General features: G+C 44.8%; 1 protein-coding gene across 3 annotated transcripts; it reads left to right on the top strand.

The window, feature by feature from the left end:
• Window positions 1–350: 350 nt before the first annotated feature.
• TARS3 (threonyl-tRNA synthetase 3) lies at window positions 351–27,179 on the top strand. Of its 3 annotated transcripts, none has more exons than XM_082198031.1 (19): window positions 351–651; window positions 1,786–1,875; window positions 3,292–3,482; window positions 3,928–4,051; window positions 5,237–5,358; window positions 6,541–6,658; window positions 8,362–8,426; window positions 10,665–10,743; window positions 13,157–13,303; window positions 14,106–14,204; window positions 15,131–15,297; window positions 17,880–18,042; window positions 18,827–18,964; window positions 19,593–19,670; window positions 19,777–19,877; window positions 20,970–21,074; window positions 21,810–21,882; window positions 24,335–24,449; window positions 25,614–27,179. In XM_082198031.1, exons 1-19 carry the CDS (start codon window positions 367–369, stop codon window positions 25,760–25,762), a joined length of 2,409 nt encoding a protein of 802 aa, XP_082054157.1. In that variant the 5' UTR covers window positions 351–366; the 3' UTR covers window positions 25,763–27,179. The 3 variants fall into 3 exon arrangements, with proteins under 3 accessions (XP_082054157.1, XP_082054156.1, XP_082054158.1); XM_082198030.1 differs by having other exon boundaries at window positions 351–666; XM_082198032.1 differs by lacking the exon at window positions 351–651 and adding an exon at window positions 1,578–1,596.

The following is a 27,179-nucleotide window of genomic DNA, read 5'->3' as shown; positions in this document are numbered from 1 at the left end:
CCATAGGTCCCTATTTTCCAGGGACAGTCCCAGATTTACAGACATCACCCCCGTTTCTGATTTGAACCCGGAATGTCCCCCTTTTCCTCAGGGTGTCCCTGTGTTCATGGGAGGAAGAGGTGTCAGCCTCAAATAAGGAATGTATTCTTTAATATTAACAATAATCCCATGCATTAGAATCTCTCTCTCTTTTTCGTCCTGGCCTCGTTTACTGAATTCATTAAGCCCACGTGTCTGAATTCCACATGTCGAGAGGGAGGACGAAGCCGCCGCCGCCCCCTTCTCCCCTCCCCTCCTCCTCCTCCTCCTCCTCCTCCTCCCTGCCAGGCCGGGGCGCGGAGCCGGCGAGGGCGAGGGCGAGGGGCGATGGCGGCGCCCGCCTGGGCCGAGGGCGTCGCGTCCCGCCTGGCGCGGCAGGAGCGGGAGGTCCGCGGCTTGGCGGCCGAGATCGCGCGCCTGAAGGAGCCGGAGCGCTGGCCGGACGGCGGCCTGGCCGGGCCTGCGCTGCCGGAGGCGAGCCCGGGGCTGCAGGCGCTGCGGGCCGAGAACGAGAAGCTCCGCTACCGCCTGGGGCACCTGCGGCGGAGCCTCGGAGCCGAGCTGGCCCGCACCGGGACCAGGCCTCCGCCGGAGCCTCGGGCGGCCGCGCAGGTGGGTGAGGAGAAGGTGGGTGAGGAGAAGGCGGCCTGGCGGGGGCGGGCAGGGGCCGCTCCGGGAGAGAGCGGAGCCCCGCTCGGGTCAAGCGCGCCTTGGGTCCGCCGGGCCGGGGCTCCCTTCGGAGGACCCCCCCCCCCGGCGAGGCCGGCGCCTCGGCTGGAGCATCGGGGAGAGGAGGGCGGCGCCGCGGCGCTTCCCTTCGGCTTCTTCAGCTGGAGCTGTGCGCACCTGCTTCCAAGGGGGCCAAGTTGCAATCCCATACCAACGGTGACAGCATTATTGCTACAAAAGTGGGGCGCCCCCCCCCCCCCGCCGAGCCGCGGCGAGATCCCTGGGGGTCTGCAGTCCTTTGGAGAATGGAGACAGGGCGGAGACTGTCGTGGCTTCGAGAATGATGGTTTATTCCCCTCTTTACACCTTTGGTGTGCGTGGAGGGAGTCCCGGTCTTACAGCATGGTCCTCTCAAGAGGGGCTTGACCCCCACAGCAGGGCAGCCCTGGAGACCAAGGCGTCGCCCCCAGCCTGCCCAAGATGGATCCCACTCTTTATTCCTCCTTCTTCTCCTTCTTCCCAGAACACTTTGCTCAAAACCTCTCTCTTCCTGTCATCTCCAACACACCTTGGCAACTTCTATCTCCCTGGGCCATCTTGTCCTGTTAACAGATTTTCTCTTTGCTAGGCCAGCCCAGGCATTCCTTGTCTGGCAGTGTTCTGCAGCTTGTACTTTCATCCACATCCCAATTAATCAAAATCCTACCATTTATTAATTTCTAGGGTTTAGCCCCCCCCAAACCTATAACATTATATACATATCCACCCCCACCCCCTTTCTTTTCCCCAGCTGCAATAACATGTCTCTTCCATATTGATCTCTGCAGGCACAGCAGACCCTGTAACGGTTAATGACTGATCTGAAGTACAGTATCTCTAGAATACATGGTACTTTAGTAATGTAATTGGCATTACAGTTCAGAGATTTGAGCTTTGGAAATTAATTTCCTTGACTCCCTCTCTGTCTTTGTGTTTTTAATTACTAATTCTGACCCCTTTTTTTGCTTTGACTTTAATTCTGGCATTTGGATTGGCAAAAATTTTTATATAATGTAGTTCTACCTTTTCTTTACTTAGGATCCTCCCAATGCAAACCTTGCTGTTCACCAGAGTAAACATAAAAGGGAGAAGAAGGAAAGTCAAGCTGCTGATGGATGTAGAAGTGAGGTATGTGAACTTTTTAGGGTGTCCAGGTAGCCACTCTTGGTATTGTCTTTGTCTCTGTTGTGCCTGACTAGATGAGACTGGGGATTCTTGACCTTAACTTTCCTCTACAAGAAAGGATGGATCCAAACTACAAGAAAGAAGATTCCACCTAAACATTAGGAAGAACTTCCTGACAGTAAGTGCTGTTTGACAGTGGAATTTGCTGCCAAGGAGTGTGGTGGAGTCTCCTTCTTTGGAGGTCTTTAAGCAGAGGCTTGACAACCATATGTCAGGAGTGCTCTGATGGTGTTTCCTGCTTGGCAGGGGGTTGGACTCGATGGCCCTTGTGGTCTCTTCCAACTCTATGATTCTATGATTCTCTTTTTAGCTCATGAGGCTCTTAATCTCAGGTTGTATGTTCAAGCACCAAGTTGGGTAAAAGGATTCTGACACTGCAGAGGGTTGGATGCAATGGTCCTTGTGGTTCTTTCCAGTTCTACAATTTTAGGATTCAAGAGTAACTGCTGGGTGGATAGAAGTCATCAGGAAAACAGTGCTGGGAAGGAAAGGATCAAACCCTCTTCCCCAGTCTTGGATCTTTTGCTTGGAGTAGTTTCCGTGCACAGCCTGAGGCGGTTGCAACCCAGGCACAGGGATACCACTACAATACAAATTGTGATTTCAAGAGGTGGACTATGATTATCTGCAGATTCCCAGTTTTCAGTAAGTAGTCTTGAAGATGAGCAGCAATAAATGGCGTTTGCTCTATTCTGTGGAACTTAACCCTAAAACATATGAGCTTTACGAATGTCCAGTGCTGTCCAATATAAGGACCAGCTAGCTAAAAAGAAGGCATGAGTTATCACTTAGCTAGGATGAAAGTTATAGGAGATTCTATATCATGGTCCGGAGGAGCTACACATATAGGAGGATGGGAGCTGCATGTACGGCTGGAGCTCACATTTGTATTTTTGCCTTTGCCATTTCCATTTGACAGGGAACAATATAAGCCACTTTTAGACAAAATAATGACTTTCCTTTTCAACTACAGCAGTTTGAAAATGTCATTTGGAAATGTCAAATGAAGTCCAAGCTGTTCACGATTCTGACCCATGTGTTTACAGCTACTATTGATACAGTCTAGAAAAGGTGTGAAAGTGATTGGTGGTGGGAATTTGCAGTGAATGGGAGCTTCCATGCAATTGTGCAGCTCCCATTGGAACTTCCCTGCATAGGGAAGTTATTAATGATTGATGTTTTAGTTTGTTTTTATAGTTTGCTGGAAGCCGCCCAGAGTAACTGGTGCAACCCAGTCAGATGGGTGACATATAGATATTATTATTAATAATATTTATATTAATATTTCACATGCGTTCTCCATGCCCTATTTGTGTTGAAGGCCTGCACTGACATTCTGCCCTGCACACTTTTTAACAGCTACAGCAGGAACCAAGCTTCATCAAAGAAAGGCTGAAGTTATATGAAGCACTGAAGAAAGAGCACGATGCTCTCCTTGATTCCAGAGCATCCAGCCAAAGCAGACCTATCAAAATCACTCTTGTTGATGGGAGGAAGATGGAGGGGGAATCCTGGAAAACAACTCCACATCAGCTAGCTCTACGAATTAGGTAATTTTCCTTGCAGACAGGGTTTTTGTCATCCTCAGATGGCGCAGTGGGTCAGTGGGTCTGGCTGTTAACCAGAAGGATAGTGTTTTGAGCCCACCCAGGGATGGTGGTGGGCAGGATTCCTGTGTTGCAGGGGGTTGGATTAATGATTTTATGTATGCATGTACACACAGAAAAAAGCACATAGAGAGAAATATATAATAGCTGTGATTAGAGAGGGGGAAATGCTAAAAATACTTTGTGTGCAAGTTAAAGCTTAAACTATCTTTTTTGCACATCTATTTTATGTACAATTAAGCTTTAACATCTGTACCTTTCTCTCTGACCTACCATCAAGCCCATCTCTCAGCAACTGTAGAATTAAAAGTTTGATGGCCTCAAAAGGAGGACATCTCTGGCAGGTTTTTTAGAGGTAACATTTTTAGCATGCCTTTGCTCTCTTTAGTCGTGGACTTGCTGATAATGCCATCATAGCCAAAGTGAATGGGGAACTGTGGGATTTAGATCGGCCGATGGAAAGAGACTCTTCCTTGCAGCTGCTCACCTTTGATAGCGAAGAAGCTCAAGCTGTACGTAAACTTTTTTTTATCTCTCTCTTTGTAAAATAATTTGAAAACAAAAGTCCTGATCCAGCAAAGGAAATCCTTGTACAGGCAAGGCTTTTTTTCAGCCGGAACGAGGTGGGTGCCATTGCAGGCCAGCACCCCCCCCCCGGCTTTCCCACTGGCTGCCTGGCAATGGCACCAACTTCAGTAAAATATTGGGGGAGGCTGCCCCTCCCTGGTATGTCGCCAGGAGGGTGGGCAGTGAGAAGGAAGCCAGAGTCAATCAAGGACAGCCCAGGACGAGGGCCTGTGGCCCATCAGAGGCGCCACCACCTTCCTCCCTCACCTGGTGCTTTTGAGACCCAGGCAGCCGAGCTTCAGAGGCGATGTTGCCCAGACTGGGGCTGGCACTGAGAGGCTGAGCTGGGGCTTGCCAGGGGACAACAGCAGGCACAGTCCACATATACTGCCCGCTCCTCTCCTCACCCAGATGCCAGCAACCAGTGGCAGCCAGGTCCCCTCTGTGGAATTTAGTATGGTGATGGCACATAGCAGCAGTGTGGAAATAGAGAAGGGATGATGGAAGTAAAAGGTTATATATTGTAGACTAGGATGTGAGCCAGCCTTATCTAACCATGTACAGGTGATCATGAATGGCATGGATCAGGTAGATCAGGACCAACTAATAGAGCTCTGAGGGATGTGCAGCTGATTGGAGTTTTTGATCCCTCATATTTTAGCAAGTAAAATTGAGAGTAACCAAAAAAATAATAATCTGTGGTGATAATTTTCTATCTCAACCTTGTTGTTCTTTACCTACAACACTTGAATGCTAAGAGATTGCTTTTGATCAGGTATTTTTGCTAGCTAATTCTGTGTTTGAACCCCTGATCTGAAGCAACTCAGATATACAAATCTACATGTTATCCCAGTAGTTGGCTCAAGGTGGCAAGTAGGTGATTGGCTCTACTCTATGAGTGAACATTTTTCATCTGGCTCTGGTTGATGGACCTTAGGGTTCGAGGTGGGGGAACAGATTGTGAAATCTGCTCATCTCTGATACATGGGGCATGGTACAGGCAAAGGTTTCATATTGGAAAACGTAAATATTTGATTGTGTGTTGCTCAGCTCTAATCTATCTTTGAGGGGAATAGGGAACTTACTAATAATTAATTGCCTCATGATCTATTTTTTATCTTTGCATGCAGGTTTATTGGCATTCTAGTGCTCACATTCTTGGAGAAGCAATGGAAAATTATTATGGTGGATGCTTGTGCTATGGACCTCCCATTGAGAATGGTTTTTATTATGACATGTACATTGAAAACAGGTATTGTTTTGTCAACAAGTGTTGGCATTTTGGAGTTGGTATAGCACAAATGAAGTATAAACTTGGGTTTTAATGTAACCTCTTCCTTAAAACTACATTAGAATATTTACTATCTTCACCATAGCATCAGTACACAGTAGCAGTCATGTGTTCTGCAAAGGAGTGTTTGTGCCTCCATTTCCTTTTACCAGTGGAAATGTAGAGGCAAAATATGACTATTCTTAATGAAAGAACCATTGGTTATAGAATTTCATACTCCAAAGCTGGCTGAACCCAGTATTTTTATACAGCAAATCTTAGACAATATTAGCTTTACTTAGCAAAATCAAGTGGTACAGATGTGGAGAGTATCAGTTGAGGCTGGAGGCGGGATGTTGGAATAGTTGCATACTCTGTCCAACCATGTGGCACCATTTTTAAAAAGGGAAAGGAAAGGGTCCAGCTGACATGCTCTTTGCTGACATGCTATTTTTTCCTGTGTGTTGGGAGCTATTTTTTTTTTATTTTCAGGGAAAATTGACGCATGCAAAATCTCCCCACCTGCAGGCTCAGATGATAGCCCAGGCAAAGCTTTGCCACTTGAATGTCTTGATTGCATACATTTTAAAATGTATTTTATTTATTAAAATCCTTATACCTTGCTTTTCCAACAATAGTATCCAAGGTGGTTTACAATGATCAAAGGCACTCCAGAACAAAAATACAACATACCACAGTAAGGTGTGCAGAGTAAAGCTAAGCAAGCTAAATGGTCATACAGATGTGGAAATAAACAATTTTTTCCTGGTGTCTAAACATCAAGCTTGCCACTGTCCCCAAAATCCAAGATGATTAAATCAATATTAAAAGTCTATATTGCTCATTAAAATGTTTGCCCTTTAAATGCATCATTATTTATATATTTAAATGTATAGAAACTAAGGCTGCCACCTTAACCCCAGTTATCTGGGAGGAAGCCCCATTGCATTCAGTAGTGCTTCTGAGTAGACATGGTTAGGGCTGTGCTGCATGTTTATAATTTAAAGGAACTTTAGTCATAAATAAGACCATCTTTTTAAACTGCCATACAATGGTGAAAAAAAGAACTGCATAGGATTTTCAGCTTGTAATGGAGGATGATAAACTTTCATGCTGCTCTACATGCTCTTTTACTTTAAGATCATTGGCCTTTCTTTTTTCTAGAGGTGTATCTAGTACAGAGTTTCCAACCCTGGAGAATCTGTGTAAAAACATCATAAAAGAGAAGCAGCCTTTTGAAAGGCTAGAAGTTCGCAAAGAAATCCTGCTGGATATGTTTAAGGTAAGTCTCTGGGTTTGCTAATGTTCAAAATCATCCACTGCAAACATTGCTCTGAACTTTGGAATCTGAAGACTAGTACTTGCTCATGCTGGCTGTTTCCACAGCATGTAAATGCAGATACTCCCTCAAAACCATTGACTTTCCACAGTCAGGGGTGCAAGGGCCACAGCAGGCAGGAAAGGGGGAAATATTTTCAATGCTGCTTTTCTCCTTTCTTAACAGATAGGGAACCTGGGGCTCTTCCAGCGTTGTTGGACTTCCAGCTTACATAACCCCCCCTCCTCCCAGCATAGTCAGTGGGCAGAGATGGTGGGAGTTTGAGCCCACCAACTTATGGAGGGCCACAGGTTCCCCATCCCACTCTAGGGATAATAGTGTTTTCTTCTCAGTTGTCTGTTTCCTCTTCCCTGCCCAAGAGGCTGCAAACCATTTTTTATGCTCCTTGCTCTGCATATCAGGTACATGCCCACAGAACTCTTCCGTAGCCCTGTCCTACAAAGTCTCTTTTTTCCCTGAAATGTTGCTTGGGGCAGGAAGAGAAAGTCACCGTGAGTGGTTGTGTGTAGCTTAAGCCTGTAGTTATTTCAGAGCAGAAGCTTCTGTTAGCAGTTCTTGGTTTGAGAAGCAGGAGACTGCTTTAGCCTGCAGTTACTTTGGCCCTGGTGACCTCACCATCTTCTTTAATTCGTGATGAAATTGTGTCCTGAAAGAAGCTGTGCTTAATATAGCTGATATGCAGCCAAACCATCTCTTCCTTGTCTAGCTTCCCCTGCATGTTTCGTAACATACTCTCTGGCTGGTAGGAGTGTCAATCTTCCCAGGCTATGTCTGAAGAAAGAAGTCCATAAGCTCTTAGCAAGGCATCCAGAAATCTTGCAAGGGCTGCACAATAAGGCAGCTGCTGTGCCCCTTTTAAATAAGAATGTAGGAGGGACCGTACTCTAGAGGCAGAAGGTCCTAGGCTCAATCTCTGGCATTTTCAATTACAAAAGGATATGGAGTAACTGTAGGTATATGTGAAACGGAAACTAGTAGCCATTCCTTATCTGCACAGTGCAATGTAAACAGTCTAGAAGCAGGTGGCTTCAGGGCCAGAAGCATGAGGTGTTCTGCACAGTGTCTCTTTGGGCCCAGATACAGAGACTGAGATCAAGAGCTGCGTTTCCTCATTTCTCTCTCTCTCCTCTTCTCCCTGCTGGGAGGGGGAGAACCATCTCCCGGTGCAGACCGTCCTAGCAGCATGCTAGTGACTGGTTTATGGGCCAGTGATGTACAGAACCATTAAGCTGTAAGCGGGCAATAAACCTTACTGCCTGAACCATGGGCATGAGGTGAGTTTATTGCATCAGTGATTGTCTCCACAAAAGGCTTGACAACTTTCAGAGTGGAGCACACAGAGGAACATGCAGGACACCTTGTGAGTTTGAAAAGATGCTCACAAAGATTCAACAGTAACACCCTGGAGCTGCTGCTTGTCGGAATAGGAAGTGAGGTAGGCCAGTGGTCTGCCAGAATAAGGCGGCCCAGACTGCAACTCCCATCATGCCTGACCAATGGCCACACTCAGGAGAGGTGATAAGAGTTGTGTGACATCGCCAGGGCACCAGGTTGCAGAAGGCGAGTATATGGCTTCATGCTTGTTCAAGAAAATTCAAATTCTCTTTTTGTTTCCTCCCTTACCTTTTTGCTCCTCTTCTGCATAGTATAACCAGTTTAAATGCCGAATTTTGAATGACAAGGTTGACACACCAACAACTACAGTGTACAGGTAAAAGGATGCGCAGTTTTGACTCAAACTTTCAAATGTGCTATTTTTTTTTAATTCTTAGGAAGAAGGCATTTGTAAGATGTATGTAGTTTTAAATTTTGAGAGAAAATTATATGCTCAAATTTAGAAAAAAAAATATACTGTATATATAATGAGAACATAGTTGCTTTATTATTATTGCTTATAACATACATCATGGAGGAGGGAACAAGCTTGTTTTCTCCTGATCTGGAGGGTAGTACCGTACCCAAACCAGTGGCTTCAAGTTACATGAAAGGTGATTCCAACTAAACATCAGGGGAAACTTTCTGACAGTAAGAGCTGTTTGGCAGTGGAACAGACTCCTTCAGGATGTTGTGGACTCCCCTTCCTTGGAGGTTTTTAAGCAGAATGGCCATCTGACATGGATGCTTTGACTCAGATTCCCACATCGCAGGGGGTTGGACTAGATGACCCCCAAGGTCCCTTCCAACTCTACAATTCTGTGATGGTTCTTTGATCACACCATCAGTGTACATGGTGCATTATGGTAAGCAAAAGGCAGGTTGCTGCTGCACAGATCTGACAATCTAAACTCTACAAAAGGAGGTTCAGGTGAGGCAAGGATCAGTATAGTGGTACCTCAGGTTACGTATGCTTGAGGTTACAGACTCCACTAACCCAGAAATATTACCTCAGGTTAAGAACTTTGCTTCAATATGAGAACAGAAATCGTGCGGCGGCAGCAGGAAGCCCCATTAACTAAACTGGTGCTTCAGGTTAAGAACAGTTTCAGGTTAAGAATGGACCTCCGGAATGAATTACCATATTTTTCGCCCTATAGGACGCACCGGCCCATAGGACGCACCTAGTTTTCAGGGGGGGAAATCAAGGAAAAAAATATGATTTCCCCCCGCAGCTCTGGGAGCAGCGGACAGGTTGCACGCAGCCTGTGCGCTACTCCAAGACCTCCCTGCTTTTGCGGGAGGTGGCGGAATTCCCTCACCTCCCGCAAAAGCCCACAGGAGCCCCACGTGACTCCTGTGGGCTTTTTGACTAGGAGGGAGAAGGGACTGAAACGGCCAGTCAGTCCCTTCTCCCTCCTCGGGGAAAAGCCCCCAAGAGCAGCGCGCTCTTTAAAGGGTGTGCGGCTCCTGCGGGCTTTTCTAGGAGGTGGGGGAATTCCCCCACCTCCTGCAAAAGCCCACAGGAGGGAGAAGGGACAGTCTCGGCCAGTCAGTCCCTTCTCCCTCCTTGGGCAAAAGCCCCCAAGAGCCACTTGCTCTTTAAAGGGTGCGTGGCTCCTGCAGGCTTTTCTAGGAGGTGGGGGAATCCCCCCCCCTCATAGAAAAGCCAGCAGAAGCCGCGGAGCCCCTTTAAAGAGCGCACGGCTTTTGTCTGCTTTTGCGGGAGGTGGGGGAATTCCCCCACCTCCCGCAAAAGCCCAAAGGAGGGTTGGAGAGTAGCGGGAAGGCGTCGCGCACCTTCCTGCTGCCCCCCATCCTCTGGGGCTGGCGATGGGGGAAACGCTGCTTTCCCCACCGCCAGCCTCAAAGAGCCGACTCTCCTGGCTTCAGCGGAAGCAACGCGAAGCTAAGGAGTCTGCATTCGCCCCATAAGACGCACACACATTTCCCCTTCATTTTTGGAGGGGAAAAAGTGCGTCTTATAGGGCGAGAAATACGGTAAATACTTAACCCAAGGTACCACTGTAAATGCAGTTTCGTGAAGTTCTTTTGTTTCAATTAAACATATAATCTGTAATATACAATATACACGTACAGGTTCATACATCACGCTAAAGGGAAGCATAAAAAAGATTCATTATGATCCCTACATCAAGAGTTTGTGCAATGCAATCAGAAATGGAAGGTTTGGTTTGAGGTGGATTTTGTAGACAGTGGTTTTGAGATGTATTTTGGAATGTCTGAATTGAAAAGCTGTAGTTATGAGCTGTTGCTCCACCTTAGAAGCTGCTGCGCCATGGAGAGGGGCACACCTGAGAACAAGCACTGCAAGGATGCAAAAGAAAAGCCAACAAGCAGCCACAAAGCCTGGTTCCCAGTTACATTTTTTGAAGCGCAAACCATGGCTTGGTGTGATGCCTCAGGTTCATTTTAAGTGCAAGAAGTTCAGATGAACACAACTGCATGTGTGACAAAGTTCAGAGTGGATTACCTTTTGTTTGGCTATAGACTTAAATGAACTGGGAACCTGATTTTTTCTAATTGCATCTTAACCTTTATAATCTTCTGATAGGTGTGGTCCGCTGATTGACTTATGCAGAGGCCCTCACGTGAGGCATACTGGGAAAATTAAGGCCTTAAAGATTTTTAAGGTAAGCAAGCCCTTTAAAGATTAGGATTTTCAAGAGTGAAACACCCTTATAGCAGGGAGTAAGCTCCCTTGTGTTGAAATGGGGTTGCTTCGCGGTAAACTTGGACTGTACCTCAAATAATATGGAATGCAGTTTGTATGGTACTGTGTAACGGTCCACTCATCTTCCAAAGGCTGTTGTATTGCTTGGCTGTTTAAACACTTTTTTCTATTTCAGAACAAACAAATAATAATATTGCCTCAGCTTTGCAATCCCTATAACTACAGTGGTACCTCGGGTTAGAGACGCTTCAGGTTATAGACGCTTCAGGTTACAGACTCCGCTAACCCAGAAATAGTACCTCGGGTTAAGAACTTTGCTTCAGGGTGAGAACAGAAATTGTGCTCTGGCGGCGCAGCAGCAGTGGCAGGCCCCATTAGCTAAAGTGGTGCTTCAGGTTAAGAACAGTTTCAGGTTAAGAATCGACCTCCAGAACGAATTAAGTTCTTAACCCGAGGTACCACTGTATATTAAACATTTTTTTTTGAGGTGGGGACTTTTCGTATTGATAGAATTGAATGTGGTGGTTGATGTGTAAACCACTGAATTTTTGTTATTTTCAAAATACTTTTGTTGATTTTTTTAAGGAAAAGAGAAAGAAACAAGATACAGGGTCAAAGAGAAACGGGGGGGGGGGGAGAGAAGCAAATAATAACCAGTACCTTCACAAACAGGAGGGGAGAAACTTGCAGTGTATATTTGTATAAACGGTTGGTCATAGCAGAGTTATGATATATATACATTTATCATTATGTTTGCTGGCTTGTTATGAAAAACAAATATAAGAACCCCACTTTCTGTTCTTGGAATTACAAGATCCATATCTTGGCATATGCCGAAAGAACCATCTGGCCACGAGCTTCCTAATTTGTATATGAAATAAAATGATACCATTTGGCAAAAGAAAAGTTATTTGTAATTGGTCCTCTGGGTACTTTTAGTTTAATGAGAAATCTTTTTGAGGAGGATTGTCTGCCATACTTTTGTAAACCAGTATTCTAAAGTAGGCAAACCAAATGTCTTCCAAAATTTTGCGAAAGCTGCCTGTGTAGTGTTAATAAACGTAAGGTAAGCTCTTTACTTTGTAAATCTGCTTCCTTCTCTGTGATTCAGTAATATAAATAAGGTGATGGAGTTACTGTCTTTTGTAATTAAAGAAATGGTCACTGAAGAATTTACACCAAAATTCTGCAACCTTAGGGCAGTCCCGCCACATAAAGGTAAAGGGACCCCTGACCATTAGGTCCAGTCATGACCGACTCTGGGGTTGCGGTGTTCATCTCGTTTTATTGGCCGAGGGAGCTGGCGTACAGCTTCTGGGTCATGTGGCCAGCATGACTAAGCCGCTTCTGGCGAACCAGAGCAGCGCACGGAAACGCCGTTTACCTTCCCACCGGAGCAGTACCTATTTATCTACTTGCACTTTGACGTGCTTTTGAACTGCTAGGTTGGCAGGAGCAGGGACGGGAGCTCATCCTGTCGCGGGGATTCGAACCGCCAACCTTCTGATTGGCAAGTCCTAGGCTCTGTGGTTTAACCCACAGCGCCACCCGCGTCCCACATGTCTCTATAGGTGCCAGTAATTTAACACCCCTCCAGCACATGGGTGAGCTGCTGGCCACACAAGGTAAATGAAAGCTGCCTAGGCATAAAGTACCAGCCATGAACTGGCTTCAGTGAGATTTCTCTTGTTTGAGCAGACAGAAGGTGGTTTAAGCCAAAATTCTTTCCACCACTCCTCTTCCACTGGAGTATCTCAACTGAGTTCTCACCAGAGTCTCTGATTCTGAGCAGACTGAAATGAAATATTTATTAATGTTTAATGTAATAAAGAAATCAAACCTTTTAAATGATTATTTACTGAATTGAGTTCACATCAACTTGTGAGCCTGAGAGAAAAGATCTAACCCTAAAAGCTTCAAGTGACAGATTTCTTTGTAAACCTTTAGCTAGTGTCTGCTGCAGAAGGTTTCTTCTAGGTATTCTTGTAACCTTTGGGACATCTGTCACCTCAGTAGGTGGGAGCCACTAATTTATTTGGGCAGATGGGATCCCTGGTGACTTGGTCGCTCCTAGCGCTTCTTTGAGCTTCCCTGCAGAAAAGGTGGGCTTGGAGGGAGAGGGGCTGCATCTCACAGGTGCTGTCAGAGGAAGTTCCAAGCATATGGGGGCAGCAGGAGACCTAAAGGAATGAATATCACTGTCAGACTGTATTCAGTGGGATTTAAGCAGAAGTAAATAATGCACAGGATTGCAGGCTTAGTTTCATAAGGAATTACTGGGCAATCTGAGATGGTTTATTTCCCACAAATGGCTCAGATTACATTTTTTTCTTGCAATGTACTTACATTTGGGGTAACTCTTTCAACAACAGAATTCCTCCACTTATTGGGAGGGAAAGGCTGACATGGAAACACTGCAGAGAATTTATGGAATATCTTTTCCGGAAAACAAAATGATGAAAGAGTGGGAGAAGGTCCAGGAGGAAGCCAAAAATCGTGATCACAGGAAAATTGGCAAAGTATGGTTTGTATGCATTCTCTTGGCTTTGAAACCTTTTTTATCTAAGACTAACAGATTTATTGCGGCAGAAACCTTTGTGGACTAGTTTCTTTGTCAGATGCAATACATATGCAACAAATGCAGCAATAAATGTTGGTTTTTAATGTGACATACGAGTCCTTTTATTGTTTTGGCTCTCTAGAACTGCTAAAAGTGTACACTGCAGAACAGTTGCCGTGTTTTCAGGAGTGGGGGTTGTCTCAAGACTGAAACAATGGGCAGTCCAGCATTGTGCAGCTGTGTTCAAGTGTGAAGCAGCTTTCTGACATGAGGGTTAAAAGAGAAGCAAGGAGGAGGAACCTTTTTGGCTCTCTTATCCAGATCTGTCTTGAGGGCCAAATTTGACCCCATATGCAATATATATTGAAGTCTTGAAGTAGGGATTTCAAAGCACCTTGCAAGGTGCTGCTGAAAGGGAAAGTTTTTGACAGCAGAGCGTGGAAATCCACCTCCATGCCAGCTTGATTTCACTCTAGAAAAATAAGTCAGTTGGATGACATGTTTGCATTGCATGACTGCACAGAGTAATGATTATTTGTCGTCTTCTTTTTGTTAAATATTTTTTTTATTCTTTTTCACAATTTAATTCCACATTAACATTAGTAAAAAAGAACATTTTTAACCCCCCATCCCCATGTACAGCAGTATCTTTTCAAAACCTTTTCCCCCGAGATTCCAGGAATCTCTGGACTTCCCTGCAGAGACCAGAAGCCTCATTTCTGTCTTCTTTTAACTTCTGATGTTTGATTGTGCGGATACAGGAACAAGAACTCTTCTTCTTCCATGAACTGAGTCCAGGAAGTTGTTTCTTTCTGCCCAGAGGTGCCTTTATTTATAATATACTCATGGATTTTATCAAAGTAAGTGACATTTACTAATTTGAAATTGTTATAAAATATTTTTTCCGTGCAGAGAAATGGACATTGGTTGCTACTTATTTATTTAATTATATGGTTGTTATGGCCTGAATCTTTATTTAACTCAAACAGTGTTGCCCACCTGAAAGAAGCAAATACCAGCTGGCTTGAGGCTTTCAGAAGTACAAAACAACCTATAGGAGAAAAGAAACCCTAAAGAGGGGGACTCTAAAGGACAGCCCAGTGAGGTCTGAGCAGGCTCAGAGGCTACAAGGTGCTGGCTGGCTGTTGGGGTGCGGAATGGAGTATTCTAGAAAGTGGCATGGCTGATGGGCTGGAGCCCAGAGCAGGAACTCCACAAACCGTGGCATTTTGTAGGTGGTGCCACTGAAGAGCAAGTGCTGGGTGGGGGCTAGAGTGGCCCAGCTTTAAATTCCCACTCTGCCATGAAGCTGAGTGCGTAATACTGGCTCAGTCGCCATCTCTTCACCTAACCTGCCTCAGAGGGTTACTGTGAGGATGAAATTTGGAGCGTGTGTACCCACCCTCTCAACACTTTTTGAGGAGGGGTAGGATAAAAGCGTTATAAATTCTAAGCAGGTATGAGCTTTGAGTGTAGAAGTATCAACATGCTTATTAAATGGTCTGATCAGCAAGGCTATTCCTGTTTGCAAGTGTGGTATAAATTAAGGTGACAAGGATATACCTCTGCCTGGCATTTGATGTGGTTTTTTAGTACCATTTTAGTTTTTCATTTAGTTTTTTAGTAGCGTTTTTAGTACTGTACTTTAAATTGTGACCTGACTTGGGACCTTAGGGGGAAGGCTGGGAATAAATCAAATCATTAATAATGCAAATACTTTAAAGAGCAAGAATTGGTTTGTGTGTGTTTGCCTACTGCTTATTAAGAATTTGGTTTCCTTGTGCAGGAAGAATATCACCGGCGTAACTTCACAGAAGTTGTGTCTCCTAATATCTACAACAGCAAACTGTGGGAGGCTTCTGGCCACTGGCAGCACTACAGTGACAACATGTTCTCTTTTGAGGCCGAGAAGGAAATGTTTGCCCTTAAGCCAATGAACTGCCCTGGACACTGGTTTGTGGTTCTTTTCATTATTACTCCCAATTATTTTGAACTATTGGGAATTTATTTTAGTTTGGATTAAATAAAAATAAGTCGTAATGGGGGGGGGACATGCGCATTCAAGAGCAGGGGTGAGGCCCTCCAAGTCTCTCTGGCCTTTGGGACTCTTCCTCAGGCCACAGCCCTTCCTCAGCCACATCTGCTACAGGCCCTGCTTCACCCCCTGCTTGAGTGTTTTTTTCTGCCTGGATTGGGCCCTTGAACTCTAATAAACACTTTGGCTCCCCTGTAGGATAGGCGCGTGTGCGTGTGTGTGTGTGTGCGCGCGCACGCATGCGCAGGAACTACTGTGCAAATGTAACTTTTACATATTACTCTGGCCACACCCACCACTGTTATGTGGCCCCCAGAAGGGAATGTGACCCCTTGGGCTGAAAATACTCTCCACCTTTGCTCAAGAAGATCTCTTGCTGGGCCAAACTTCTATGAGGGTGTGCCTTCTCTCTCTCCTGGCCCCTGTGCCCTCTTGCTTTCTTCTGTCTCCTTGCTAGCTGTCCCCCTTTCTAATTCCCCCGCATTACACCCCCCCCTTTTCTGCTTGGCTGAGTGCACTTCAAGACAGGCTGTGGGTGAGGCTCCAGCTCTCCAGCATCTTGGTTTTTAGAGGGCCAATTTCAACAAACCAGATGTGCTAGCGGAAGCCAGTGCCAGGATTCCCTCTAGCACAACAGGGCTCCCCCCCCCCCGCGTACCTGTTACAGACTGGCTGGATGCAGAGGGATGGTGGGAGGTGCCAGCAGGGGAACCCCCCCCCCAAGGGAAGAAGGTTCAGAGCCCGGAAAGGGGAGGTGGGACAGTGATGGGTGGTCAGAGGGAGAAGACTGGGAAGGGGAGGTGTTAGAAGCAGAAGCGGTAACAAGGCTTAGTGGGGGGGGGGGAGTTTGTGAGAAGAAGTCCAGAATCAGAGGCAGAAGCTGAATCTGGAGAGGAGGGAGGCCAAGAGGCAGAGAGGAGTCAGGCTGGTGAAGAGGCACGGGGGTCTCTCCCTTCTGCTACGACCCGCTCCTCTCCCCCCAGTCTCCAAGAACCAGGAGAGGCATGAAGAGGGTGGCAGAGAAGGTAGCTTCACGTAGGCACCATCTTAGATTACAGAGGGGACAGGCAGCTGTGGGGAGGCAGGGACCTTCAGTCTCAGCAATTGCTGCAGGGGGGTAAGACCTGCCAGACTTGAATTGCTGTGCTCATTAGGCCTGACGCTCCTAGGCAGATCCTGTTTTTCCTAATAAAGAGTTAACTCCAACTGGCTCAATGTGATTTACTGCTGGCTCCCTCTAGTCAGTACCCCTGCTTCTCCCCAGATTTGCTGTGGAGTAGCGTTCGAAACTCCCCTTGTTGTAGGCGTGTTCTGTGATGGAATTTCATTAATTTGAGCAGTTTCTGAGCTTTGGGTGCAGTACTGAACCTAAGATTTCAGATTAAAACCACCACTCCTGGAAGAAAAGGAGGACCTTTTTCTGCCTCCCAGCCTCTCTCTGAAGACGGGACCCTCATAAGAATATTAGGGGGTGGGCATGGGAAGTATGGCTTTGTTTTTTGCAGTCTTCAGATGAGGACTAGACTATGTAATAAATGAACATAAGTTTTTAGCTGCAGTTCATTCATTTTCAGCTTTGTATTCTTGTTATAAAAACACACACCTTGATACTCCATTGTGGGGCCCATTTAAGGTTTAAGGTGCCATTTAGCTCCTAGCTTTCATATCTCTGTTTCTAGCACTGCTCTGGAGCGTTGGAAGAACCACCAAACCCCAGTGTACAGAGGGAGGAGAGACAAACTTGTTTCATCTGGCTAGCAGATATGCTCATGCTGACAGAACAATCCTGTTAGAGTGACATTGAAGTCCACCCAGATACTGCAAGTGGGGCCCAGAGCCATTCTTTGGGTAATGGACGGCAGCAGGCTGCCAGAAGGTCACCAACCCACCAACTCGGAAGTATCATCTTATCAACAGATTCACTTCTGTATTAAAACCGAAATAGCGGCGGTGGACTTTTCTTCAGACCGGCCGTGTTGTTACAGGGGTTGACCTTTCATTGGTGTGCCTTCCTCTCTCTCTCTCCCCCCCCCCCGTATTACTCTGCAATGGAGAAAACATACATGCCTGCAAGGTTTAATGACAGGTGGGCGCAGGATTTAGGTGGGGGAAATGGCACGGGGGAATCATTTTTTTTTAAATCCCACCAAACCTCTCCCTTCACCACTAGGTCAGTCAAATCTGGAGTCTTTTACTCTTGCTTTACACACAAAAAGTCTTCTAGTGGATTGTTTGGTTTAGCAACTGTAATAAAAAAATAAAAAATGTCAGGAGAACTGACTGCATATCTCCATATCGTAGGTATTTTGACCCTATGGCTTGAAATCCACTGGGTGACCCTGAGACAATCTCCATCTCCTGGCTTGCCCTTCTCACAAGATTATTGTGAGGATAAAATGTGGGAAAACCCATCTGGACAAAGGGCAGGACACACAGGAGGCATGTGAATAAATAGGTCAAGTAACCATGCTTGGATCTAATAACTATTTCATGTCGCTAGCTTGATGTTTGCCCATCGTCCCCGGTCCTGGAGAGAGATGCCTTTAAGACTTGCTGACTTTGGAGTTCTTCACCGAAATGAGCTTTCAGGGACCCTAAGCGGTTTGACTCGGGTCAGGCGCTTCCAACAGGACGACGCCCATATCTTTTGCACAATGGAGCAGGTAGTGCACTTATGTTGGGGTTGCCACAGTAGAGGGATGCCTTCACTGTTTTTTTTAATGATAAAACAGTTCATGATAAACTAGTCCCTGTGTGGTCTGAGCGCTAAATAGACGGCAGCTGTTGTGAAAGGGCTTCCTAACCAAACCAAACCTGTGCATGTTCTTGCTTGTTAGCATGAGAAGGGACTAAATCCACAAACTTTTATCAGCCACAGGCTGATAGGTAGACATTCAGACCATAGAACTACAATTAGCAGAGATGGCTCTGTGTGATGTCATTTCCCCTCCTTTGCTAGAGAAGAAGGAGCACGTAGTACTCCCTGTTCCACCCCTTCTCTTCCTTTGACCGGTGATATATGCAGACATGCCTCAGCTCACTCTAGCTCTAAAGTTGGTTATGCACATACCCAAAGCTAGCTGGTTATACTGTAAATAAAAGTGGCTGCATAGTTTTAACTGCTGCCTTTGCTGTAAACCAGTGCATACAAAGTAAGTAAATAATATTTTTAAACTACTTTTACGAGTTGTAGCATGATACATTCTTAAGCAGGGTAAAAAGGAGGAACCCTCCTTACTTCATAGCTGAACTTGCTCAAATCAAGGCTTTTCAGCCTAATTCCTATGCTTTTAATTTTGCTGCCAAGGATGGGATTTTAAAACTCTGTTCAGCCCACACATGTGGGCACCTGGAGGGATAGATTGCAATTACTACATCGTCTCCTACCCATTAAATCCCATCCCACACACATCTCCACTGTAAATTTATTTGCATTTTAAATTTCAGATTGAAGAAGAGATGAAAGGCTGCTTGAACTTCTTGCAGTCTGTATATGCTGTCTTCGGTTTTACCTTCCAACTACAGCTTTCCACAAGGCCCGTCAACTTTCTAGGGGAAAAGGAGATCTGGGACCAGGCAGAGAGGGTAATTTAATTCTGCTACTCTAAAAAAGAGAACACAGCGACTTTGTGTGGCACCTCTATTATGCAGTTTCCATAAGACGTCTCTCCCTCTCTCTCTCTCCCTCTCTCTCTCTCTCTCTCTGTGTTTTTTTTACGTATTTATGAATATCTGATGGATACATGATCATGGCGACTCGGAAATGGCCGGAAAGGGGGGCAGAGACAGGGGTGAGGGACATAACCCCTGCACAAATTGGTCAATGCCCCCCCCCTCTCTCTCTCTCTGTGTGTGTGTGTGTGTGTGTGTGAATGACCGACTAATTTGTTTTGAACTGTTAAATTGCTTTAACCTGCCTTGGGACCTTATGGTAAAGGACAGGTAAGAAATAAGAAGTAGAAGCGGAAGCAGTCATAGCAACAGTTCTTATATTTCTGGCATTTAAACTAGCAAGGAAGAGCATGAGGACACATGGATCGGAGGATGGTTAGATGTTTTAAGCATTGGTGTGCCATGGGGGCTAAGCTGTAAGAAGTCTAACTTCAGGTGAGCCGCAATCAGTACTATCCGCTTCCCGTCTGCAATAGGGGGATAAGAATACTAAACAACAAGATAATGTAAATGAAGAACTGCTCTTTTGATTTATTCTTAGCAACTCCAGAACAGCCTGGATGACTTGGGAGAGCCATGGAAGCTAAATCTGGGAGACGGAGCATTTTATGGTCCCAAGGTTAGTAAATATTCATGCTTTTGTACTCATGCTCTTACTGAAGCCTACAGGTGGAGGATAAATGGCAAAGCCCAAACTATAATTTTGCCATTGTTGTCCTTTGTAGATTGATATTAACATCAGAGATGCTATTGGTCGGTACCATCAGTGTGCTACTATCCAGCTTGACTTCCAACTACCTATCAGATTTAATCTTACTTATGTGGGGTAAGTTTGCATAAGAGTCTTTTAGGACTTGATCTTGATCTGCTTAAATATGTAGAGCCTAAAACAAGGAAACAAGGGATCAGAGGAGGCTGTAAATGGACTTGGAGGTGCTAGGTGACAAGCTGAAGAAATGCTTAAATGTCTGGAGCATTGGTGTGGCATAGTAACTGAGCACAGTAAGGGCTCATCCACACTTCCGTTTGCCCCACTGCTTTCCCCCAGGAAAACCCATGGTTTAGCGCTGAATCATGTTTTCCAGAGGTTGCTCTTTGTTCTGATTTATCACCAAAGTGCGGGTTTTCTGGGGGAAAGTGATGGGGCCGAGGCACAACCTTTCAGGCCTATGGTTAGAAAGCACAGGACAAGGGCCCGTGTGGACGAGCTCAAAGTCTGATTTGAGGTGAGCCACATCAGCACTGACTACCACATGTGCTATAAGGAGATAAAATTGCTCTCTTATTTCAGAGGATTGTTGTAAGGATTGCAACAATCTGAAGTACATAAATAAAGACCTGTGAATACCTTAAAGCAATATAATATGTACTAACAGTAAACTAAATTATCTGAGTGCCAAACCTTCTTTCGCCAAAACAGAACTAATCATGAACAAGGGAAGAGTTGACAGTAAGAGCTGTTTGACAGTGGAATTTGCTGCCAAGGAGTGTGGTGGAGTCTCCTACTTTGGAGGTCTTTAAGCAGAGGCTTGACAACCATATGTCAGGAGTGCTCTGATGGTGTTTCCTGCTTGGCAGGGGGTTGGACTCGATGGCCCTTGTGGTCTCTTCCAACTCTATGATTCTGTGATTCTGTGATTCTGAGTTTTCAGCAGGCTCAAGAGAGCCTCAAGGTTTTCAGAATAGATTGGTGATGCAAAGTGTTGTATGATCTGTCGGTGGGATGCAACTTGTTGAAATGGCACTCTTCCCAACTCCTTCCTTGTGAGAAGTTGTAATTCAGTAATGTAATGTAATTAGAAGCCATGCCTTTTAATGTGCTAGAATTAACTCTGGTAAAAGAGGGGTGAAACCAGATTCAAATCAAGATAAGCTTGTATTAATTTTTTTGCACTTTTTAACTTCCATTCTTTCACAGAAAAGATGGAGATGACAAGAAGAGGCCAGTGATAATCCATAGAGCTATTTTGGGCTCGGTGGAGCGAATGATTGCCATTCTGGCAGAAAGCTATGGTGGAAAATGGTGCGTAGCAGTAACTGGAAGCAGTTTTGAAAGTTGCAGAGAGTAGAAAGCACCCTGTGGTCTTGAACACAAAGTTTAATTTTCGCAGAAATACCGTTTTTAGAATAATTTCATCCTGTCACAATGCGGCCTTTGCTACCCTGCTGCCCTCCAGATGCTTTGTACTACAGCTCCCTCCCTTCCGGGAGTTGGTGGGAGTTGTAGTCTAAACCCCCCCCCCAGTGCCCGGCTGGGGTAGAAGCTCAGGCAGAAGCTCCTGAGCAGCATTTCAGCTGCTCCAAACATAAAACAGTAAGGCCCAATGTTCCTATGGTGTTAGCCAGCAGTAAAACATCCATCCTCCCCCCCCCCCCGTGAAATGCTTTTGTCACAGTGGATGTTTGCACACCAGCAGCACACTGCCAGAACACTGGCTGCTGGCAAGCGAGTGCTGCATGAGCATGGGTTGGCATAGAGGGTAAGCATTTTTTTATGCAAGATGGTTGGGGACGTATAGACTACTTGCACAAGTAATTACTTACCTGTGATCTGCATTTTATATAAATTGAGTCTGAGAAACACACTACGAAGTTTGTAGTGCAAACATGAGCACACGACACAATATGAACTTAATGTTTCCATAATGCAAAGTATGTCTGCATGTATGCGTGTGACGTGTAAGCAACTGCGATTAACGCTGTGTGGAAAAAAAGTTTATAATAGCTGCATATTCACTGAGGTTCTTATTTTGGCCAGGCCCTTTTGGCTTTCTCCTCGGCAGGTCATGGTAGTTCCTGTCGGTCACACCTGTGAAGAATATGCTCAACAGGTAAGAGCAGAGGTGTCAACTGCACAACAACTGAAGTGTTTTGGTTTTGTTCAGGTATAACATAGGAAGCTGCCTTGTATTTACCGTATTTTTCGCTCTATAACACGCACCTGACCATAACACGCACATCGTTTTTAGAGGAGGAAAACAAGGGAAAAAATATTCTGAATGAAACAGTGGACGTATCATTTTTGTGCTTCATGCTGTGGCCACAGACATGTGATCTGATGGTGAATTTGGGGTGACCCAATGCAAAAATCCTGAGAATCCCTGTGGATCCATGCTTTGTACCACTTTTTTGCACCATTGCAGCCCCAGGCAACAGTGGGTGCGTGATTTGGGGGGGGCAGGCTGTAGCCATGGACATGCTGTGTGCTCTGATGGTGAATTTGGGGTGACCCAATGCAAAGATCCTGAGGATCTATGTGGATCCATGCTTTGTAACCACATTTTAAGTGGGGAGGGAAGGAAAAACACAGAAGGCTAAGAATGCAGGAGAGGGCTATAACGTGAGGAAAGGAAGGCAAAAGTTCCCCACCCACCCACCCACCCAAGCCAGCCAGCGCTCTCTCTCTCTCTCCCTCCCTCCCATCTGCATGTTTTCCGGCTGCCTGATATTTATTTTTTTAATTGCCTTGACAGAAGAAAGCATTTTAACTGCATTAAGAACTATTTAGCAGCGAAACCTAAGCTTTGCCATCCCTTAAGAGGTACACAACACTGTAATCTTCCAGATCGCATGAATTTACAGGCAAAACACTGTTTAAGGATTTCATCCTTTTAAATGGAAGAAAGCATATTTGAATGCTGTGTGTCCCCAAAAACAAAAAGCAGGAAGTCAAATCAGAATTTTAAACTGAACCTGTAATCTCTCTCCCTTCACAAACATTGTTCCCTCCGGAGCACAGAGAGGAATTAGAGGGACGCTCTGCTTTCCTCTCTACTTGCCTGGAGGGGAGGGGCTTTCCCTGCTCTTTGTTCCGTTTCAGCAAACACAGCAACGAAACAGAGCGGGTGGGCAGTAAGACCCTGAGGCAGAATGCAGGAAAGCTGCCACTTCCTCTTCTTGCCTGGAGGGGAGGGGCTTTCCCTGCTCTTTGTTCCGTTCAGCAATTGTGAAGCCCGATTTGATTTTTGCCTCATTTTTCGGCTCCAGGGACCACACATTCGCTCCATAACACGCACAGACATTTCCCCTTCCTTTTTAGGAGAAAAAATCTGCGTGTTATAGAGCGAAAAATACGGTAATCAAACCATTAGTCCATCTAGCTCAGTATTCTCTACACTGGCTGGCAGCAGCTCTCCAGCCTTTCAGGCCTTCGTCTCTCCCAATCTTATCTGGAGATGCTGGAAATTGAATCTGGGACCTTCTGCTTGCAAGGCAAATCCTCTACTACTGAGCTTCTCAGCATTTTGGCTAAGGTCAAGTGTAGTTATATCTAGTTATAAAATCCTGAATTACCGTAATTTTCAGCCGAGTTGTACCCTTTTAAAAAGTTGGTTCAGATATGCAAGTGTTCACTCTGCTAAACTTTAATGACATTTCCGAAGACTTGAATATGGCTTGGGAATCTTTGCTGCTAGTATTTTTATCCCTCCTACTGTTTCCAGCCTCTCTGCTGTGCAATTGTGCTTTGTTTCCTACATGCATTTTGTTGTTGTTTTTGTTTTAAGTAGAAATTTTTAAAGTATATTATGTAAAGGAGATAATTGTTCACTGTTGTGATGTTTAGAACTTCAGGAATAGAGGCTGCATGTATACAACCCTCAGCATGCTTCTGCCTTGAACTCTGTGGAATTTCCTTCTGCCAGAGCATGTGCTTTGCTTGCAGAAGGTCCCCAGTTAAATCAGCAGCATCACTGTGTAGCCCTGGGAACACAGCCCTTTTCTGGAGAGCCGTTGTTACTCTGGGTAGACAACACTGAGCTAGGTGGGTCAGTGGTCTGAGTCAGCATAAGCCTGTAAGTAATGTTACTTAGACCTAAGCGTGTTACCCAGCAGCTGTTTTTAAACTGTGTTGCAAGGAACTCTGGGATTCTTTGGGGGCTGATGACCCTTCTGCGCTGAGAGGTTTGATCAAAATGGCCAAGCTTCCCAGAAGGTCAGCTTCTTTGCCTTTGGAGAGTTTCCCTGCCAACGAACCACCACAGGGAGGCTTCTCAAATGTACTCCCACTAGACCTAGGCCAATGATGCGGCCCAACATAACGTGGTAGGTGCCCTATTTGAATGGAGAGGGCCCATTTAGAACACATCCCCCAGAAATATACCTTGCAACACAGGGGCTTTTGTGGCAGACACGCAGAGGTTTCTCAGTGTACAGATTGCCCTGAAAAGCCTTGGAGCTTTGAAAAGTCTGCTTCTCAAGATACGTCGGAATATATCATTTGGCACAGAAATGTTACCAAATTGTAAAATGTAACACATTTTTACATTGTCTTTTTTTTTTAAGATTTGCAGTGACTTTTTTGCAGCTGGATTCATGGCTGATGTTGATCTAGATCAAAGCTGCACCTTAAACAAGAAGATAAGAAACGCACAACTGGCTCAGTATAATTTTATTTTTGGTATCTATGACTTTTCGTTCATCATTCTTGCCTCCCACCTTACTCAGAATGAAAAACCCAATATGGTTGACACAAGTAGAGAATGTTCTTGTTGGGTAGAGGGAAAAGTTCTGTCCCTCATTTACTGCCAGTTTCAGGGTAGCTTGCTCCAGTTTTCATGTTTGGATAACATACTAAGTCTTAATAGGTTCAGGGGCTATTTAGCTCTTCTCTGACTTCACTGGGCTACTTAATAGTTTATTTGCAAGGTGCGCTTCTAAACATATAAGAGCAAAGCACATAGCCTAGGGAAAAACTGCACTAACAAATGCTTCTTGAATCTGAATGTTTTCTTGTGAGTTTAGCTTTCCTTTTTTTGGTCAGAGATTTTAATTAAAGAGTTTGGATTTGATATCCCGCCTTTCACTCCCTTTAAGGAGTCTCAAAGCGGCTAACAGTCTCCTTTCCCTTCCTCCCCCACAACAAACACTCTGTGAGGTGAGTGGGGCTGAGAGACTTCCGAGAAGTGTGACTGGCCCAAGGTCACCCAGCAGCTGCATGTGGAGGAGCGGAGACGCGAACCCGGTTCCCCAGATTACGAGACTACCGCTCTTAACCACTACACCACACTGGCACAGAAACATGTAAATTTGTAGGAAAACAGTGGCTTTACTAATTTTTTCTCCAAAGTAAGTACTGGCCAGTAGAAACCACTATTGGCTGTAAGTTCTCTGAGTTTAGTAGCTTGATATAAGAACTTGCTAGGCATTTGTTGAGCTCCAGTGGTGATATAGAATGTTCGTAACAATTGAACCATTGAGCAGTGTAACAATCTGTCAGTGCACAAGGCCTTTGTTGATTGGTGAGAGTAGAAAAGGGAGACCAAAGCATCATCACAATAGAAGGCAGTACACACTGTGTGTATAAATTATATATGTTTGAGAGAGAAGTACATGAATTGATAGTTCATGTGAGTAAATAAATTATAGACACAGGATATATTCTGAAAAAGTACATCTGTGGATTTTCATGGGCCTCATAAATCTTAGTGTGAGCCACAGCATTGCTCAGAAATTACCTACTGAATCCAGTAGGACATCTTATTGAGTAAGTGTGTAGCATTGTCACAGTACAAGGCATTGTGGCTGTGTGCCAAGTAACATTGCTCTGCGTTGTTTCTTGCAGTGGTTGGAGAAAAGGAGAAAACTAATAATGCTGTGAATGTGCGAACAAGAGACAACAAGGTCCATGGAGAAGTTTCAGTCACATCTGCCATTGAAAAGCTAAAGGCATTGAAAGCATCACACACTTTACATGCAGAAGAGGAATTCTAGTTATTGCTAATGGAGAGTGTACTGAAAGGTGAAATATTGGCTCTATCATAAATGTGTTCACCTTGAATTTAGCTCCACTCTGCTTGGTGGGCTTTACTTCCTGGCAAGTGCATTTTGGACTGCAGCCTAGTTTGAGGCGATAGTACATCATGACATTCAGAAAACTAAACATGTAGGTGATGCAGGTTCTTTTGAAACAATTTCCAGATGGGTAGCAAAGACAACCAAGAGGCTTGTGTTACCTTAAAGACTTAGGGTTGTGTTCAGGGTTAGTCTTACAGGAAGGAAGAATCATATGATGGGAGCAGGCAAAGACAACTTCAGAGCCTTCTCCACAGTTTAATTTTATATTATTTGTTTTAGTGCTTTAAAATTGTAAACTGACAAAAAGGCAGTATATAAATGCTGTGAATACTCATAGTAGATGCAGTGAAAATAATGGACAAACTAACAGGCCAATTAATTTCAAGGGGTCTCCTCTGAATATAATTTAGTTGAATGCATCCCTAACAATTTTATTTATTTATTTATTATGGCACAAGTTGAACCATAACTCAACACCTGTTACTCAGGTTATCAGCGTCTTGCATCTGCAGAAGTTGTTGGTAGTCCATGAAAGTTTATAGCATAATAAATTTGTTAGTCTTTAAGGTGACACAAAACTCCTTGAAGCTGTTGTATAAACTGTAAAAAGAAGAAGAAGAAGCATTATTAGATACCACAGGCATCTTGCTTTAAAAAAACACTTCAAAATTACACAGCAAATCTCCCTTTCATAGAATGAAAGGTCTGGGGAGGTTCATACAGAAGTTCTGTTACTGCTACTGCTTTCTGAGGAGAGTAGCATATCCTCAAAATGCAACTTTTTGTGAGCTAGTGTGCAAGTTATTTTGAGCCTGTCTGAGCAATCTTATTTGTGGCAACCTCACCTGTTCATATTAGATTCTCTCATCAATATGTTGGAGTTGCCTTTATGTTTAGAGGTCATGTTGCAAAACAATAGCGTCTGGGTTGAAAGGAAAAGACTCCATGATGCATCAGTCAAGTGAAGAGTGACTCGCAAGTGTGGAACTCAAATAGCCTTTCACTGGTGTCAAGTTCTACATTGTGCCGAGAACTGGCTTATATGTAAGGTTATGGTACAGTTCTGTGTAGCACAAATGGGAGATCTCCATATTTACGTAGCATTGTCGCTTTGCGGGCACAATCCATCAAGAAGTCCTGCTGGAGCCTCATTGAAACGGAACAGGTTGTTTGGTCCATTTCATTGGGTGTGCACCTTCCTGATGGACTGAGTCTTATAACGTGTTCTTATTTTTTAAAAAGCAAACTCTGACAAATTAGAGTTGCTTCCCACACTTTAGAGCAATGAATAAGCCCACATAGAAGCTTTTGAATAAAATTACATTATAATCAG

This window comes from Podarcis vaucheri (assembly GCF_965113315.1).
Source record: "Podarcis vaucheri genome assembly, chromosome: 14".
Classification (NCBI taxonomy): Eukaryota; Metazoa; Chordata; class Lepidosauria; order Squamata; family Lacertidae; genus Podarcis; species Podarcis vaucheri.
This window is presented reverse-complemented; position numbering and strand designations above follow the sequence as displayed.